Here is a 15561-nt window from a genome sequence, read left to right as displayed (position 1 = left end):
GGAGAGGAGAGAGGAAACAAGGCTTTGGGGCCTCAGATGGCAGTCTTTGCCCCGTAGGAGCGGCTTCCAAGGTTTATAAGCAAGGGCTGTGGCACTTACACAATCGCTCCCAGCTCGGCGTTTCTGGGCACTCTAGCATTCTCTGCGTGCACGAGGGCCGAGAGGGAGCTGGTCTCGGCGACGCTGAGTTCCTCCACCCCACCTTCACCCCACACCCCACACCAGGCGGCGAGTCAGACAGGGGTGAGGCCACAGACCTCTCTGCACTCTGGCTCCATGGGCTTGCCGTTCGGAAGGAGGTGACAACACGCAAGAGCTGGGGCACTAACCAAGACAGGCAAGGAACCACCGCGCGAGAGGCCGGCGGCCGGTGGGACAGCTAGCTGGGGGGCCCAGGCTCCGCCCCTGGCCCGCGGGGCGCGGCGTTTCGGGCCTGCGGGCCCCGCCCCCGGCCCCGCCCCGGCGCGCGCCAGGCCCGCCTCCCTCGGGAGAAGCCGGTTCTGCCCGCGCCCGTGCACGCGCCCGCGGCCGGGTTGCAGGGCTGGGCGCGCGCCCTGCGTCCGGGGCAGGAAGATGGTGGCGAGCGCGCGGGTGCAGAAGCTGGTGCGGCGCTACAAGCTGGCGATCGCCACGGCGCTGGCCATCCTGCTGCTGCAGGGCCTAGTGGTGTGGAGCTTCAGCGTCCTGGAGGACGACGAGCCGGGCGAGGTGCTCCGACGACCGGGCGGGCAGGCGGGCAGGCCGGGCGCGGAGACGCGCGGGGTCCTGGCGGTGAAACGGATGGCCCTCGCCGGGGAAGTGGGGCACGGGCCGCTTGCGTGTTGCGCACGGGCGGCTCCCGGCTCGGGGCCTCGGACCCCTGGCGCCCGTTTCCCGTGCGAGCCGGGGGCCTGCGCGCGGGGGCGGTGCGTGACCCGGAGGACGGGCCGCGGGCTGGCAGGGGCCCCGGGCGGGAGGAGCGGGTCTTGGTGGGGTGGTCTCCAGCTCCGCGAGCAGTGAAGGTCAGGCGCGGGTGACGGGGAACCCGGCCAGGAGGAGCGGCTGGGCCCGAGCCGGCTTGGAGGTGGGGAGCCCCAGGCCAAACTTTCTGAAGTTGGGAGGGGGTGGGGGTGTGCGCGCCATGGGCAGAGGAATGGGGCCTAGGGACCCCGGGCAATCGCGCCGACCCGTCCTCAGAGGGGCACTGGCCAGTTAAGAAGTGGAGCCTGGGGGTGGAACTCAGTCTGGCAACTGAGGAGAGCGAGGGAGAGAACTGGAGTGCCCCTGAGGTGTGGCTTCTACCAGGGGTCTGAAGCACCTGCATGGATCTTCTGGAGAGGATGGCAGGGGAATCGAGCTGGTGAATTGGCCTCAGGACATTAGGGAATTGGGGACTCGCCTTCTCTGACCGTAAGAGAATGGGGACAGCAGCAGCTAGTTTAGCAGAACCCCAGGCCGTGAAGCAGGGGCAAATCCCATCCTTCTTAGTCCTCAGGTCCTCCTTCTGAGAGTCTCTTGGCTGATGTGTTTTTCCCTGGAGCATTAGACATGTCTCCCCCAGTGTGATCAGGAGAGTCCAGTGGGGTCTGAGACCATCCTGGAAGGTTGAAGAGGATAAGTCAAACCCTGACTCTAAGCTGTGGACCAGAGGACAGGGCTTCCCCACCCCCAACCCCTGGGTTCTGGTGGACTCTGAGTCAGACTCTCTGCTCTGCTTGCCCCGTCCTCTTGGGCCTCTCCTCCTGGCAGGGTGAAGGCCAAGGGAGCCCTGATATCCATTTTTCCTTCCTGCATCCGGGCAGTATAGAAGGCCTAGTGTGGAAATTGGGAGAATCGCTGCTTTTGCCTTTTTTAGGGAGAACCAACAGACTAGGATGGAGAGGGGAGCTGGGACAGAGTCACATGAGACCGTAACTCCAAAAGGAGCTGAGGTGAGGGGTTAGGGGAGGCTGACTCTGTGACATCTGAAGGGACTGAGCTTGTTCTCTGTGGTCCAGTAAGTAGCAGGAAGGCGAAGAGATGATTTGGGGGTTAGATGAGACATTCTAAGATGGAATGGGCTGACAGGAGCCTTCTGACCCTGGAATATATGTGAGTAGGGGCTGGTGACCACTTTGGGAAGGGGCATGGCAAAGCATCCAGGGCTTCTCAGACCCTCTGCTACACGGCTGTGTGAATCTCTGGAAGGGCTGAGAGATTGTTCAGGCCTCAAGGTGTCTGCTGCCCTGCCTCCAGCCTGGGGTGGAGAACTGGTGCCGTGCTTGGTATCCTGCCTCCTCACTTCCTCCTCCAGCCTCCTAGCAGAAACTGATAGGGGAATCCCTGGACCAGAATGGCAAAAAGATCCTTGATAACCTAGAAGTTGTGCAGTCCAAGCAGCCATTAGTGCTTGGAGCCCTTCAGCAGCCACCTCAGGGCAGCCAGGCAGCATAATAAGTATTTAGGAAGGTGGGCGCTGAGTTGGACCCCCCCCCCCCACCTCACCGTCCTGTGTCCTATTCCAGCACTGCTCCTGGTGAGTAGTGTGACCACTGACGAATCACCTAACCTCTTTTGCGCGCATCCTCAATGGTATCTGACCCACTCCCGCAAGATGGGGGCAATAATATCACCTCTCTCATTGACCATGCCTGTGAAGTATTTGCAGGAGTTGCTGGCACATGCTAAACCATCAGTAAGTATCTTCTTTCACTACTGCACAATGGTAATAGGGATTCATTCATTCATTCAACAAATATTAAGTCTTACTTCATACTAGGCACTGTGCTGGGGATACAGAAATAAATAAAATAGATGATGAGGTCATGGCCCTTGTGGGCAGACAGTCTGCAGGGAGAGACTAACAGTGAAAAGGAAACTCAGTAACAAGAGGGCTAATTTAGATAGGTGGTTGGGGAAGGCTGCTGCAGGAAGTGGCCTGTGAGCTGAAAGTCAGCCTAGAGAAGCGGTAGGCAGAGTTCAGGCAGAAGGCCCTGAGGAGAATGGGCTTAGCTGGCTCCTTTCAAGAAATGGGAAGGAGGGTGTGGTGGGATCCCTGGAAGAAGTTAGTCGAGGGCACATCCTGCAGCCCGCAGTGAGGGGCTGGGGTTTTATTCTAAGTGCAGTGGGAGAGCACTGAAACCAAAGGGGTCTAAGCAAGCCTGAAATGAGATATGCACTTAAGATGCACACTCTGGCCTTGTGTGAGGGCTAGGTTGGAGACCAGAGATGACCATTAACATCCAAAGAGCCATTTTATGGTTTTCAGAGCTTTTACAAACATTGTCTCGCCACTTACTTTAAGCACAGTCTGAGAAGTCCAAAGGTGGTGGATCAACATTGCTGTGTTCTCTGTCTCTGGGACTCAGAGAAGAATCCCAGGGAGAAGCTACAGAGCCAGGAAAGGGCTTTGAATTCCTCCTCAGTTTGGAGAGGGGGCCTCGGAGGCCAGAATGCATCCAAGCAAATGTCAGAGGGCCAGTCCCCATCCTCAGTAATTAGAGGGAACTCTGACTTAGGGGCAACTTTGGGCAACTCCTGTAGGGGTACAAGTATGAGGCCCTGCTGCTGCACATATAAACATTCTTGGGACGAGGCAATGGGAAGGGGCTGGCTGCCTACCAGGGACCCACCGCAGTTCCTCAGCTGCCTTCTGGTCCCCCAGCCCCCTCTGGGATTGTCCTTCTCAGGGTCAGCCAGCTCCTGCTGCAGTGCAGGACACCAGCGTGCCCTCTCCTCCCACATCCTTCCCCCACCACAGCGAGCCTGGCCCTGTGCCCCAAGCCCTGCCCTCCTGACCAGCTTCCTCACTCACTGATACTGGCTTCCATCTTGAGAACCCACAGCTCCTTTGCCATCTCCACCCACCTCAGCTTGAGAATGTCTTTCCCTGCCCAGTGTGTGTCCAGGTCTGACATCACCAGTTTATATACACTCAGCTCAGTGGGACTGCAGTCACCTTTCCTAGGGGCTTCCCAGTGCAGGGTGCCCTCCCCAACATGGATACAGAATAGAGCCTGTTGCCTTCTCCCCACTCTGCCCTCCCTCTGCAGGTGTCTCTTCTCAGATGGAGACAGACATCCCCGGTTCTCACTGGGCACCTCCCAAGAGATCAGAGGGCTGGCTGGATTCTGGGCACAGAAGGCTGGGGTGCCAGGTATAGGGCTGGGGCTCTGGCCCTAAGGCATCTGGCATGCTCTGACAGAGGAGGAGAGGGTGGTCCTAGGGAGGGGAGGGACAGGGAAGACTCGACCCAATGGTCCAAAGTATCTGAAGGCCTCGGCTTCTCTCCTGACTTCACATTTGACTGTTTCCTAGTCTCCTTTCATTAATATTAGTAAGGATGACAGCATTTACTGAATGCCGAGCCTGTGCCAAGAGCTTTTCATTCATTCATTCAACAAATATTTACTGAGGGAATTCCTTGGTGGTCCCTGTGGTTAGGACTCTGCACTTTCACTGCCAAGGGCATGGGTTCAATCCCTAGTCCGGGAACTAGGATCCTGCAAGCTGTCTGGCATAGCCAGAAATTTATATATATACATATATATATAGAGAGAGTGTCTCCCATTGCCAGACATTCTTCTGGGCTCTAGGAATACATCAGTGAAAAAAACAACAAAAGCTCTATCCTCATGGACATTGCATTCTTGTAAGGGGAGAGACATAGAATAGCACCATATAAATACATTTATACAGGGACTTCTCTGGTGGTCCAGTGGCTAAGACTTCCAATACAGGGGGCCCAGGGTTTGATCTCTGGTCAGGGAACTAGATCCCACGTGCTGCAACTAAGAATTTCCTGCCACAACTAAAAGACCCAGTGCAACCAAATATGTAAATATTTTAAAAATACATTTATACATATTACATTATACATATTATACATTGTATATACATTATATATATGATGGATAGATGCATTGTATAATTTAGCATACATTATACATACACTTAAGTGCTGTGGGAGAAACACAGTGGAAAATGAGGGAGAGCTGGAGCTTGGCCTTGGCACCCACCTGATGCCACCTGAGCAAGGAACTGGAGGCAGGGGATGTTGGGACATCAAGGGGAGAACATTCTAGGTACAGGGGACAGTGAATGCCAGGTGGGAGGGAGGGGCACTGAGAAAGCCATTACTTTAAGACTGGAGGAGTGCAAGCATGAGAGGTTAGTAGGAGATAAGGTCAGAGAGGGGAGGGGGTCAGCCAGACACAGCTCACATTGCCTCTGTAGGTTCATGTAAGGGCTTTGGGCTTCGTCCTCAGAGCAGGAGCCATGGGTGGCTTCAAGCCGAGGAGTAGGGAGAGGGGACTCATTGTAAAGGGAACACTGGCTGCTGAGAATGGACTATAGGAAACCAGAGTAAGAGCAGGGCTTCCAGGCAGGGATGGTAATGATGGAAGCAGTGAGAAGTGATCAAACTCTGGATGTACTTTGAAGGGAGCCCCAGCGTGTGTACTGATGGTGGAGTATGAGGGAAACAAGAGTTCACGTGATGCCCCGATGTTTTTGGCCTGAGCAGCTTGAAGGGCGGACTGGCCCTTAACTGAACTGGTCATTAACTGAAGAAGGAGCCGACTGAGGGAGGATCAGGAGCTCACTTTTGGATTTGTGGCTTCAGAGGTCTGTCAGACTCCCAAGAGAGGCATCAAGGAGGCGGGCAGTTAGACAACTGAGAGTTCAAGGGAGCCCCTCTAGGCCACAGAGAGAAATTTGGGACTGAGTGAGGTCACCTGGAAAGCGCAGACAAGGAAAGGCCGCAAAGTGGCCTTGGGAGATAGGGCAGGGTCAGCCAAGAAGACTGATAGGGAGTGGCCACAGAGGCCATGCCAGGGAAACACCAGGAGGGCATCCTGAGGAGGCTGCTTCAGAGGCTGTGATCCAGTGAGTCCTGCTGCTGGAAGGCCAGGCCGGAAGAGGACTCACACAGAGGGCGGTGAGACAGAGGGGACAGCTCTTTCTAGCTGCAGTATCTCAGGCCCTATCTCTTGGACACGCTTCCCTCCTGACGGTAGGTGACTGTGGGGGACTGACTGAGCAGAGTGGGAAGGACTCCAGAGCAGTCACACAGCCTCTCTCCCCTCCATCCAGTCCGTGTCTCATCCAGCAGACACCAACCAGACGCCCTATATGCCAGCCACTCCACTGGGCACTGGGGAGATGGAGCTGACAGGACAGCCTCTTCCCAAGGAGTTGGTCGGCTAGAAGAACGTCCCACCCTGAGGCAAACGGGACGGCCTCACACATGGAGACTCCGCTAGATCTTGAAGGATGGATGGAATTTGGTCAGGCAGGGAAGGAGGGGGATCACAAAAGAAGGACAGGGAAAGCTGGAACAAGTGTGGCTATACATACTTTCAAGTGTGGCCAGATCATTAGGGAGGTTCCTAGGTTTGAGAAGAGGCTGCAGGAGCCGGGAAGCAGGGGTGGAGGCTTTCCTTATCTGTTTTCCCTTCGCGAGCCACCCTGCCACAAGGAGCGATGAATTGCCAGCCTGCAGTTGCAGGTACCTTCACGCCCTGCCTCAGCCTTCCAGCCGTGGCCAGACAACTCCTCGACCACTTCCAGCAGTAGTACCAGAGCTCCCATCTCTAGACCGTCTTTGCCCTGGAGCTTCCCACTAGCTGGTCGAGGCCCTCTCCAAGCCAAGCTGTTGTCTGAAGCTCTTCCTTCCCCCTCTGCCCAGATGTCAGGCCATCTTGGCCATCTGAAGGCTTTCCCTGTAGCTGCCTGCTCCTGCTACCTCGTCATCCAGAGTGTGACCCCCCAGGGAGTCTCCTGCACTGTGTCTGTTAGTCTCTGCTTCCCAGAGACCCCAACCAGCAGTGAGGTCTCAGATTTCACCCCTGTCCTCTCCACCAGGCAAGACCCCTTTGCTGTTGCAGCTTCAGCACTCCCATGTGGAAATACTGTAGATGGCAGAATGCTTTTTCCTTCTGAAGAGCGTCACCTTGTCCCAGTGAAGCCCAGGCGGGAGTGCTGGATGAACACTCCTGTCTGTAGGGTCTCTGCACGTCTCTCTTACTCATCTTCCTATCTGTGGAAAAAGAAAGTGGTGTCTGAATCCAAAGGAGGCTCAGTGCCCTGTGATCTGCGTGATGGAGGGGATGTGGATGCCATGGTGCCTTGGGGGAGGGCGACATTTCCTCCGCCGGCTCGTCAAGGAGACCTCCCAGCAGAAGTGCAGAGTGCTCAGGCGAACAGTACTTTTTGAGATAAAGGGTGGCAGGGGCTGCTAGGCCTGAGCCAGCAAGAAGCTGAAGGAGCAGGAGCAGGAGGAGAGTGACTGTCCTAGTGACTTGTGTTTGCTTATCTTTTACAGAAAGGAAGGCAGAAGAAGCCACGGCCACTCGACCCCAGCGAAGGCTCCAAGGACACAGACAGTTCAGCTGGGCGGCGGGGCAGCACAGGCAGAAGGCATGGGCGCTGGCGGGGCCGCGCCGAGAGCCCCGGTGTGCCCGTGGCCAAGGTGGTACGGGCAGTAACTAGCCGGCACAGAACCGGCCGGCGGATCCCCCCCACCCCACCCCCAGAGGCCCCAGGCCGCCAGAACCTGAGTGGGGCAGCGGCTGAGGAGGCGCTGGTTGGGGCAGCTGGCTTCCCACATGGAGACACAGGGAGTGTGGAGGGCGCCCCCCAGCCCACAGACAACAGCTTCACGCCCAAATGCGAGATCGTTGGCAAGGATGCTCTGTCTGCACTGGCCCGGGCCAGCTCCAAGCAGTGCCAGCAGGAGATCGCCAACGTGGTGTGCCTGCACCAGGCCGGGAGCCTCATGCCCAAGGCTGTGCCCCGGCACTGCCAGCGGGCTGGTAAGAGACAAGCATAGGCAGAGAGGTGGTGGCCCAGGAGGGTGTACAGCAGGGATCCCTGCCCCCATTTCTCAGTGATAAAAGCCCAGAAGGGCACACCTCACTGCCCAAGTTGGTGATGCATGCACTAAATGGCAGAGGTGGACCCGGGGCCCGGGAGCATCAGGCTGTACGTCCAGGGTTCTTCCTTTGGACGACAGGCAGCTCCCTCTTCCCATCTTGCCTGCATCCGGTGACCTGGGGCAGGACCTTACTGATGCCCCTGTTCTCTACTCTCAGGAAAGATGAGCCCTGGCATCCCGTGGGACGAGGTCCAGGCGCAGCAGCCCATGGATGGTCCCCCAGTACGAATCGCCTACATGCTGGTGGTTCATGGCCGTGCCATCCGCCAGCTGAAGCGTCTCCTCAAGGCTGTGTACCACAGGCAGCACTTCTTCTATGTCCATGTGGACAAGGTACCTGCTATGGCCAGGGAGACAGGGCATCTGAGTAAGTAGGGCAGAGACCCAGATTGTCATGGATACACAGTATCTCTGACTTGCTCAGGTGGCCCAGAGATAGGAGAACAGGGAATGGGGGAGCAGCCAGCACCAGGTGACATGGCTGCTTCAGAGTTGGAGCCCTAGCCCATGCTCTGTCCATTTCATGTCACTTGTACCCACCCTGGGGTGGGGCCGGGTTGGGGAGGTTGTAATGCTGGGGGTTCGTCTTCCACTGCTGAGTTTCCACCACCACCACCCCACCTCCCACAGCGCTCCAACTACCTGCACCGAGAGGTAGTGGAGCTGGCCCGGCAGTATGATAACGTGCGGGTAACGCCCTGGCGCATGGTCACCATCTGGGGCGGGGCCAGCCTGCTGAGGATGTATCTGCGGAGCATGCAGGACCTGCTGGAGGTGCCCGGCTGGGCCTGGGACTTCTTCATCAACCTCAGTGCCACTGACTACCCGACAAGGTGTGGGGTGGTGCTCTGAGCCCTGCAGATGGGAGGTGGGCCTCCTCTAGGACTCGGGGTTCCAGGGTCCCGATGGACTTCTTCCCTCCCCAAAGCCTCATTCTGGGATCTGTACACCTCAAACATGATTCCTTGGCCCCAGCAATGTTTTAGAGGAGTTGTTGTTGAGAGATGATATGAGGGTTGCAAGGGACAACAGATGGGGAGGAGAAGAAGCCAGAAGTCTGAACCAGGATCTTGGGTCAGACAGGAAGGGGTGGAAGAAGGATGGGGTGGCCTTTCTCAGGGACCTCAGATACTCACCACCCTAGAGCATCAACCTGGAGTAGGTCAGTTGGCCAGAATGACTCTCAGTAAGAGAAGAAGGGGCCAAGGAGTGAGGATACAGAGTGCTGGAGGGGTCTGTCTGCTCTGGGCTGGTGACTGAGACACTCTCACACACGTTGCCCACATTCCGTTTTTCTCTCCAGGACCAATGAGGAGCTGGTAGCTTTCCTGTCCAAGAACCGGGACAAGAATTTCCTCAAGTCTCACGGCCGGGACAACTCCAGGTAAGGCGATGGCGGAGGATGCCCTGGCCCTGGGGTCTCGCCACAAGCCCTACACTCAGGGGGCTTGGTGGCCTCAGCCCTGGGTGGCAAAACCTCCAAACCAATCACAGACTGAAGAGTGCAGTGCTGGTTCCTGGGAACACGAGAGCCTGGCTTCCACCCTGCGAGATCCTCAGCCGCAGGCCCGTGTGCCTCCCACAGGTTCATCAAGAAACAGGGCCTGGACCGGCTCTTCCATGAGTGCGACTCGCACATGTGGCGTCTGGGTGAGCGGCAGATCCCAGCAGGCATTGTGGTGGATGGCGGCTCGGACTGGTTCGTGCTAACTCGCAGCTTTGTGGAGTATGTGGTGTATACAGACGACCCGCTGGTGGCCCAGCTGCGTCAGTTCTACACGTACACGCTGCTCCCAGCCGAGGTAGGTGACTGGGCCCGCACCCAGGCAGGGGAGGGCACGTGGTGGGTTCGACGGCTCACCCTCCACCCCTCCCTGCCACCCGCAGTCCTTCTTTCACACGGTGCTGGAGAACAGCCCAGCCTGCGAGAGCCTCGTGGACAACAACCTGCGGGTCACCAACTGGAACCGCAAGCTGGGCTGCAAGTGCCAGTACAAGCACATCGTGGACTGGTGCGGCTGCTCCCCCAACGACTTCAAGCCGCAGGACTTCTTACGGCTGCAGGTGCTTTCCCATGACCCCCAATCTCTGGCCCTTGATAGAGCCTCACCCCAGCTTTTTGCTGGGTGCTTTCTAGGGTCAGAAACAATCCTGGGTGGTCCAACCAGAGGATCTGGGGGACCCTTATTGGGAGCAGCCCCAAGGGGCAGGGGATAAACTGGCGGCAGGAAAAACCCTCGGCAGCTGATCTCTAGGCAGTGCTGGGAAAAGACGCCTCCCCTGCTGTGATTTCTGGGACTTCCAGACCCCTTCACCCTCCTTGCCTCTCCCACTCCAGCAAGTCTCCAGACCCACCTTCTTCGCCCGGAAGTTTGAGTCCACTGTGAACCAGGAGGTACTGGAAATCCTGGACTTCCACCTATATGGCAGCTACCCCCCCGGCACCCCAGCCCTCAAGGCCTACTGGGAGAATACATATGACGTGGCTGATGGCCCCAGTGGGCTCAGCGATGTCATGCTCACTGCTTACACCGCTTTTGCCCGCCTCAGCCTGCGCCACATCGCCACTGCTGCGTCCCCCCTGGCCAACCCACTCTGCAGGTGAGACCTCCTTTTGACATTGTGCAGACTCTCAGGATGTAATGCCCTATAAGGAGGACAATCAGAAAGAGACAGCCCCCCTCCCAGGGAGCGCCCAAGCCTAAGACAGGGAAAAATGCAAATAAAACGAAGATGGCAAAAGCCAGGCACATAGGATCTGTGGGTGTGAGATCTGGGCAAAGAAAGCACCTGGGGATGGGACTCCCCCAGAGCCCCCTTCTTGGGACTCCAGGCCAAGTCGGGTGTGCTGATGGCATCTCCCTTTCTCCCTGCTGGAACCTTCTTAGGTTTGAGCCCAGGGGCTTGCCGTCCAGCGTGCACCTGTATTTCTATGACGACCATTTCCAGGGCTACTTGGTGACGCAGGCGGTGCAGTCCTCAGCCCAGGGGCCGGCAGAGACGCTTGAGATGTGGCTGATGCCCCAGGGGTCGCTGAAGCTGTTGGGGCACAGTGACCAGGCCAGCCGGCTCCAGAGTTTGGAGGTGGGACAGGTCCTCCCTTGCCTTCTCCTGTTCCCCAGCAAGACTCAGGGTAGTGGGGAGAGAGGGACAGACACTAAGGGAGGGCTGAGGATTGGGTTGCCTTTCAGGACTGGATTCCTGGGTCTTCTTTCCCAGTGATGGCAGCCTTGGGATGCACAGAGGACATGCAGTCAGCGGGGAGGGGACTGTGGTTCCACTACAACGCAAGCTTGTTTTCTACACTCAGGGACTTTCTTCTGTAAGGAGCTGGACATTCCAATCGGGCCAGAAGATTAGGTTTTTGAGTGTCTCCTTGGTCTCTTTCTTGAAGGCCTTGGCTCCGTGTGGGGATGGTCTCTGGGCAGGACTTCAAATCTCATTTCTGCCTTACTGCCCCCAACACTTCAGAGCAGGTCAGAACAGGAGCCTAGAATGAATCTCAGAGCTTATAGAGATGTTAAAAATCCCAGTCTGAGCCCATCATTTTGCAGAGGGGGAGACTGAGGACCAGAAAGAGAGTGTGACTGGCCTGATGTCCCACAGGAGTTAGAGGGAGCAGCAGGTAGAGAGGAGGACTTTCCCTCGGCTCCTGCCCAGCTGCCTCCTTCCCTACAGGTCGGCACCGAGTGGGACCCCAAAGAGCGTCTTTTCCGGAACTTTGGGGGGTTGCTGGGGCCGCTGGACGAGCCTGTGGCCATGCAGCGCTGGGCCCGAGGCCCCAACCTCACAGTCACCGTGGTGTGGATTGACCCCACCTATGTGGTGGCCACATCTTATGACATCGTGGTAGACGCGGAAACGGAGATCACGCAGTACAAACCCCCACTGAGCCGGCCCCTGCGGCCAGGGGCCTGGACTGTTCGACTGCTTCAGTTCTGGGAACCCCTGGGTGAGACCCGCTTCCTCGTGCTGCCCTTGACCTTCAACCGCAAACTACCTCTCAGGAAAGGTAAGTATCTAGTTCCCAAATGATACCCAGGAGTCAGGCAGGATAGGATTTGCAGACAGGTGATCCAAGAAGCTAACCATTAGAGTAGGGGAAGGGGGCAGATTGTGGCTTATGACCATCCATAAGCATCCCAGAACCCTGCACTCTGGTATCACGCTTCCCAGGCAGGTGGATATGGCTTTAGAACACAGCTCTGACACTTTAATTGGGCTTTTATTCTTGGAAAATTACTTGTCCTTCCTGAGCTTCAGTCTTATTACATGTAAAGTAAGAGAAATACAATTGTTAGAGACCTCCTGGGTGCGTGGAACATAGATCCATTCAAATTGCTCCAGGGGAAGGGGGGAAATTATTGGAAAAATGTGGGGCTCTCCCCCATAGAACTCAGGAAATGACTCAGGTCCCACAGGGACTCAGATGTACTTTCTGTCTCTCTGGGGCCACCTTGCCCCTTATCCTGTGCTGTTTGTATCAGCCTCAGGCTTCTCAATACATGGCCCCTCAGTCCACAAGTTCCACATTCTTAGGACAGCAGATCTGATGTTGGTCATCTTCCCAGTCCATTGGTAGCCAGGTGGAGAAGGTCACATCGCTGAGGCTAGGAGACAGACTCTAAACTAGGTATAGGCTATAGGTTCCTGCAGGGGGCCCAATACAAGTGACTACCTTCTGGGGGCTATTGGGGTGAATATCTGGGTAAAAGTGGTTGGTATACAGTAGGTGTTCAGTAAGTAGGTAGATGTTTTCTTCCTCCAGCCATGTCCCATCACTGAGAAGGTGGGTCAGTGCAGAGGGAACCCAGAAGAGGACGGGGTCCCAGGGTGGGGCAGTGGCTGTGGCAGATCAGAACAGGCACCCCTGCTCTCCTAGGACTCAGTCTGATGGAGGAGACAAAGGGTGGGGTGGTGGAGGCAAGCTTGACAGCAAGTGCTACTGGAGCTGAGTCTTGAAGGAGCTGATGTTTATAGGCAGTGAAGGATATTCTAAACTGAGGGAAAAAGTTAGCAGGTGTCTGGTGCATGAGGTGAACAGAGGGTGGAGGGCAGTAGGATGCCAAAGGAGTGGGAAGGAGAGCCGGCAGAGTAAGCAGGGCCCGCAGCCTGATAGGCCTGAGTATACTAGGTGTCTGAGGGCTCTGGAGACCACTGGAGGTGGTTGAAAAGGGGCATGGGTAACACAAACCAGACCATTATCAGAAAGTAACCCTACTTCCTAAAGTACCTTGAACCCACTGTTTTATTTAATCCTCAAGTTAGAAATTCAGGGTTACTGTCTTGATTTTGTAAAACTAAGTTTTACAAGCACGGAAAGTTCTGTGGATTAGCCTAAAGTCACTCAGCAAGATGCGACTCAGTGGTCGAGTTGAGACAGGACTGACTGGGGTGCCCAGACGTGATTCCCAGGGTCTGGCCTCCATGAGATCATTCGGATGGGGCATGCTTACTCCTGTTCTGCACCCCTAGATGATGCCAGCTGGCTGCATGCTGGGCCACCCCACAACGAGTATATGGAACAGAGTTTCCAGGGCCTGAGTGGCATCCTGAACCTGCCTCAGCCAGAGCCCGCGGAGGAGGCTGCCCGACTACATGCAGAGCTCACGGGCCCGGCGCTGGAGGCCTGGACAGATGGGGAACTAAGCGGCTTCTGGTCTGTGGCCGGACTGTGTGCCATGGGCCCCTCCGCCTGTCCCTCCCTGGAGCTCTGCAGACTGACCAGCTGGAGCTCTCTGTCCCCGGACCCCAAATCGGAGCTGGGGCCTGTCAAAGCAGATGGGCGACTCAGGTAGCAGGGTCCCAGCCAGCGCCTCCGGAAGACCCGGGAAATTGCACCTTACAGATGACGGAGGGCTGTCTCCCTCACAGGCAAGAAACAGAGGCCCAGGCTGTACACCCATGTCAGCCATCAAGAATCCACAGACGGCAGGGAAGGTGGGCATAGTATTTACCACTGAAATGGCTCTGCTGGGGACCAGATGTTAGCAGGAATATGGGGAGAAGGGCTCTAGCTTCCTCACCTTCTCCTCTAATTTTTTTAAGAAAAATGGGTGGTGGGGGATGAACTGGAAACAAAAGATGTGCAATAGGGCCCAGAGCAGCCCCAGGAAGTGGGCCAAGGCTCTGGGGAGCAGGGGCCAAACAAACCCATCTGCTGCTGCTCTGGAGGAGGCTGGGCCTGCCTCACTGTCTAGGGCCTCACCCCCCAGCTTTGGCCTGTGGTGCTCACGGCTGAGGCTCTGCGGGGCTGCAAGTGCTGTGGCAGGCTCTTTGAGAGCTAGAGAACAGGTGATGAGGGAAACACTGCAGAGCTGGACTCTTAACGGGTCAGCCTCTCCTCTCGTAGCCAGGGGACCATAGAAGAGGGGACGGGGCTGGCTCTAGGGCTTTCCAGCATACCCTGCCCCTTGATGGGAAAGACGGGGCACCAGGGCCTGCTGAGACCATTGCAGTCTCCCGGGTACCCAGAACTGCAAGCAGGGCCTGGGCTTCTGCCCTGGAGTGCTGAGCCCTCATGAGCAACATGGGAAGAAGACTCTGCCAGGGCTCTCAGAAGACCCTGGAGCAGCATTGTGCCTGAAGCTCAGTGTGAAGTCTGAAATATGCAACAGAAGAAATATAGCTCTATCTCTCTCAGTGGAGCCTCTGTGTTTTTCCTCCTGGGTGTCAGAGAGCCAGCACCGGTGGGCCGTCTTCTAAAAGTTTTGGCTAGTACTTTGGCAGAAGGTGGAGGGTCTAGTTGCCCCAGAGTGAGAACAGTTGAAAATCCATCCAAGAGCCAGAAGGGACACAAGAACCCATAATCCAGATCCCTCTTTTATGAGGGGGTAAACAAGCCCAGAGAGGCTCAGAGACTTCCTCATTGCCACCCAGTGTGCCACCAGGTGAGCCAGTTCAGTTCTTCAGAGTCCTGACCCAGCACTTCCTCCCTTGCTGCCAGGCCGAGGCAGAGGCTGACTTCTCTGTCTTTGGAGTCACCAGGGCCCATCCCAGAAGCCTTGGCTCTGTTTCCTGCCCAGCTCAGAGTTATGTATGGGGCAACCTCAAGAACAGAGGAAGCCAGTTCCAGCCAGGACCTGGTGGTTACCATTGCCCCCTTTAGAAGCAGGAGCAGCAGTGGCATGGGTTCCTAGCCACTGCCTTAGGACCTAAGAGGGCCATATTGGAAAGGTTTGTCCAGCCTCCCTCCTTTTCTCAAGCCCTTTCTCCCTTCCTACTTTCCTGCCATTGTCGCTATGGCTCAGTATCAATCCTTCACAGCTTACTTAATGTGGGAACAAGAGCGAAGGTTTCTCAGAACCTTTAAAATCACCCTATCCAGTCATGCTGGCCCAGTCAGCTCAGCTTGGGAAACAAAGGGCTCAGTATGAACCCAGGCTGCCATATGTCCAGTTTTTCAAACTGCCAGGAGAGGGCACCACTGTCCACCAATGGCAGTGTTGGGATTTTCGTCAGCCGCTGCACTGACCTTGCGTGGAGTATGTCATTTAATCTTCACAACTATTTGAGGCAGGCAGTGTTTAGCAGGCTGTCACTACATTCTCCTACGCTGCTAAGGCAGGTAAAGAGGAAGAAGGTAATAGCAAGAACTTTAAGGAAATAGTATTTGGGTTCAAGGGCTGAGATGATTACTTTTTTCTGGCTCCTATTTTAGTGAACAT

The 15561-nt window shown here is 56.3% G+C and overlaps 1 protein-coding gene across 2 annotated transcripts; it reads left to right on the top strand.

The window, feature by feature from the left end:
- The first annotated feature begins 502 nt into the window (after window positions 1-502).
- On the top strand, window positions 503-14536 carry XYLT2 (xylosyltransferase 2). Of its 2 annotated transcripts, XM_055407578.2 has the most exons (11): window positions 507-708; window positions 7283-7772; window positions 8052-8227; window positions 8525-8727; window positions 9198-9278; window positions 9480-9696; window positions 9782-9958; window positions 10233-10495; window positions 10783-10978; window positions 11573-11906; window positions 13370-14536. In XM_055407578.2, the coding sequence occupies exons 1-11, from the start codon at window positions 574-576 to the stop codon at window positions 13690-13692; spliced, it is 2595 nt and encodes an 864-aa protein (XP_055263553.1). In that variant the 5' UTR covers window positions 507-573; the 3' UTR covers window positions 13693-14536. The 2 variants fall into 2 exon arrangements, with proteins under 2 accessions (XP_088685103.1, XP_055263553.1); XM_088828977.1 differs by lacking the exon at window positions 11573-11906 and having other exon boundaries at window positions 503-708; window positions 13370-13585.
- Window positions 14537-15561: the final 1025 nt, after the last annotated feature.

This window comes from Moschus berezovskii, chromosome 20, assembly GCF_049115385.1.
Source record: "Moschus berezovskii isolate FMDL1 chromosome 20, NW_MosBer_1.0, whole genome shotgun sequence".
NCBI classification, from domain to species: Eukaryota; Metazoa; Chordata; class Mammalia; order Artiodactyla; family Moschidae; genus Moschus; species Moschus berezovskii.
This window is presented reverse-complemented; position numbering and strand designations above follow the sequence as displayed.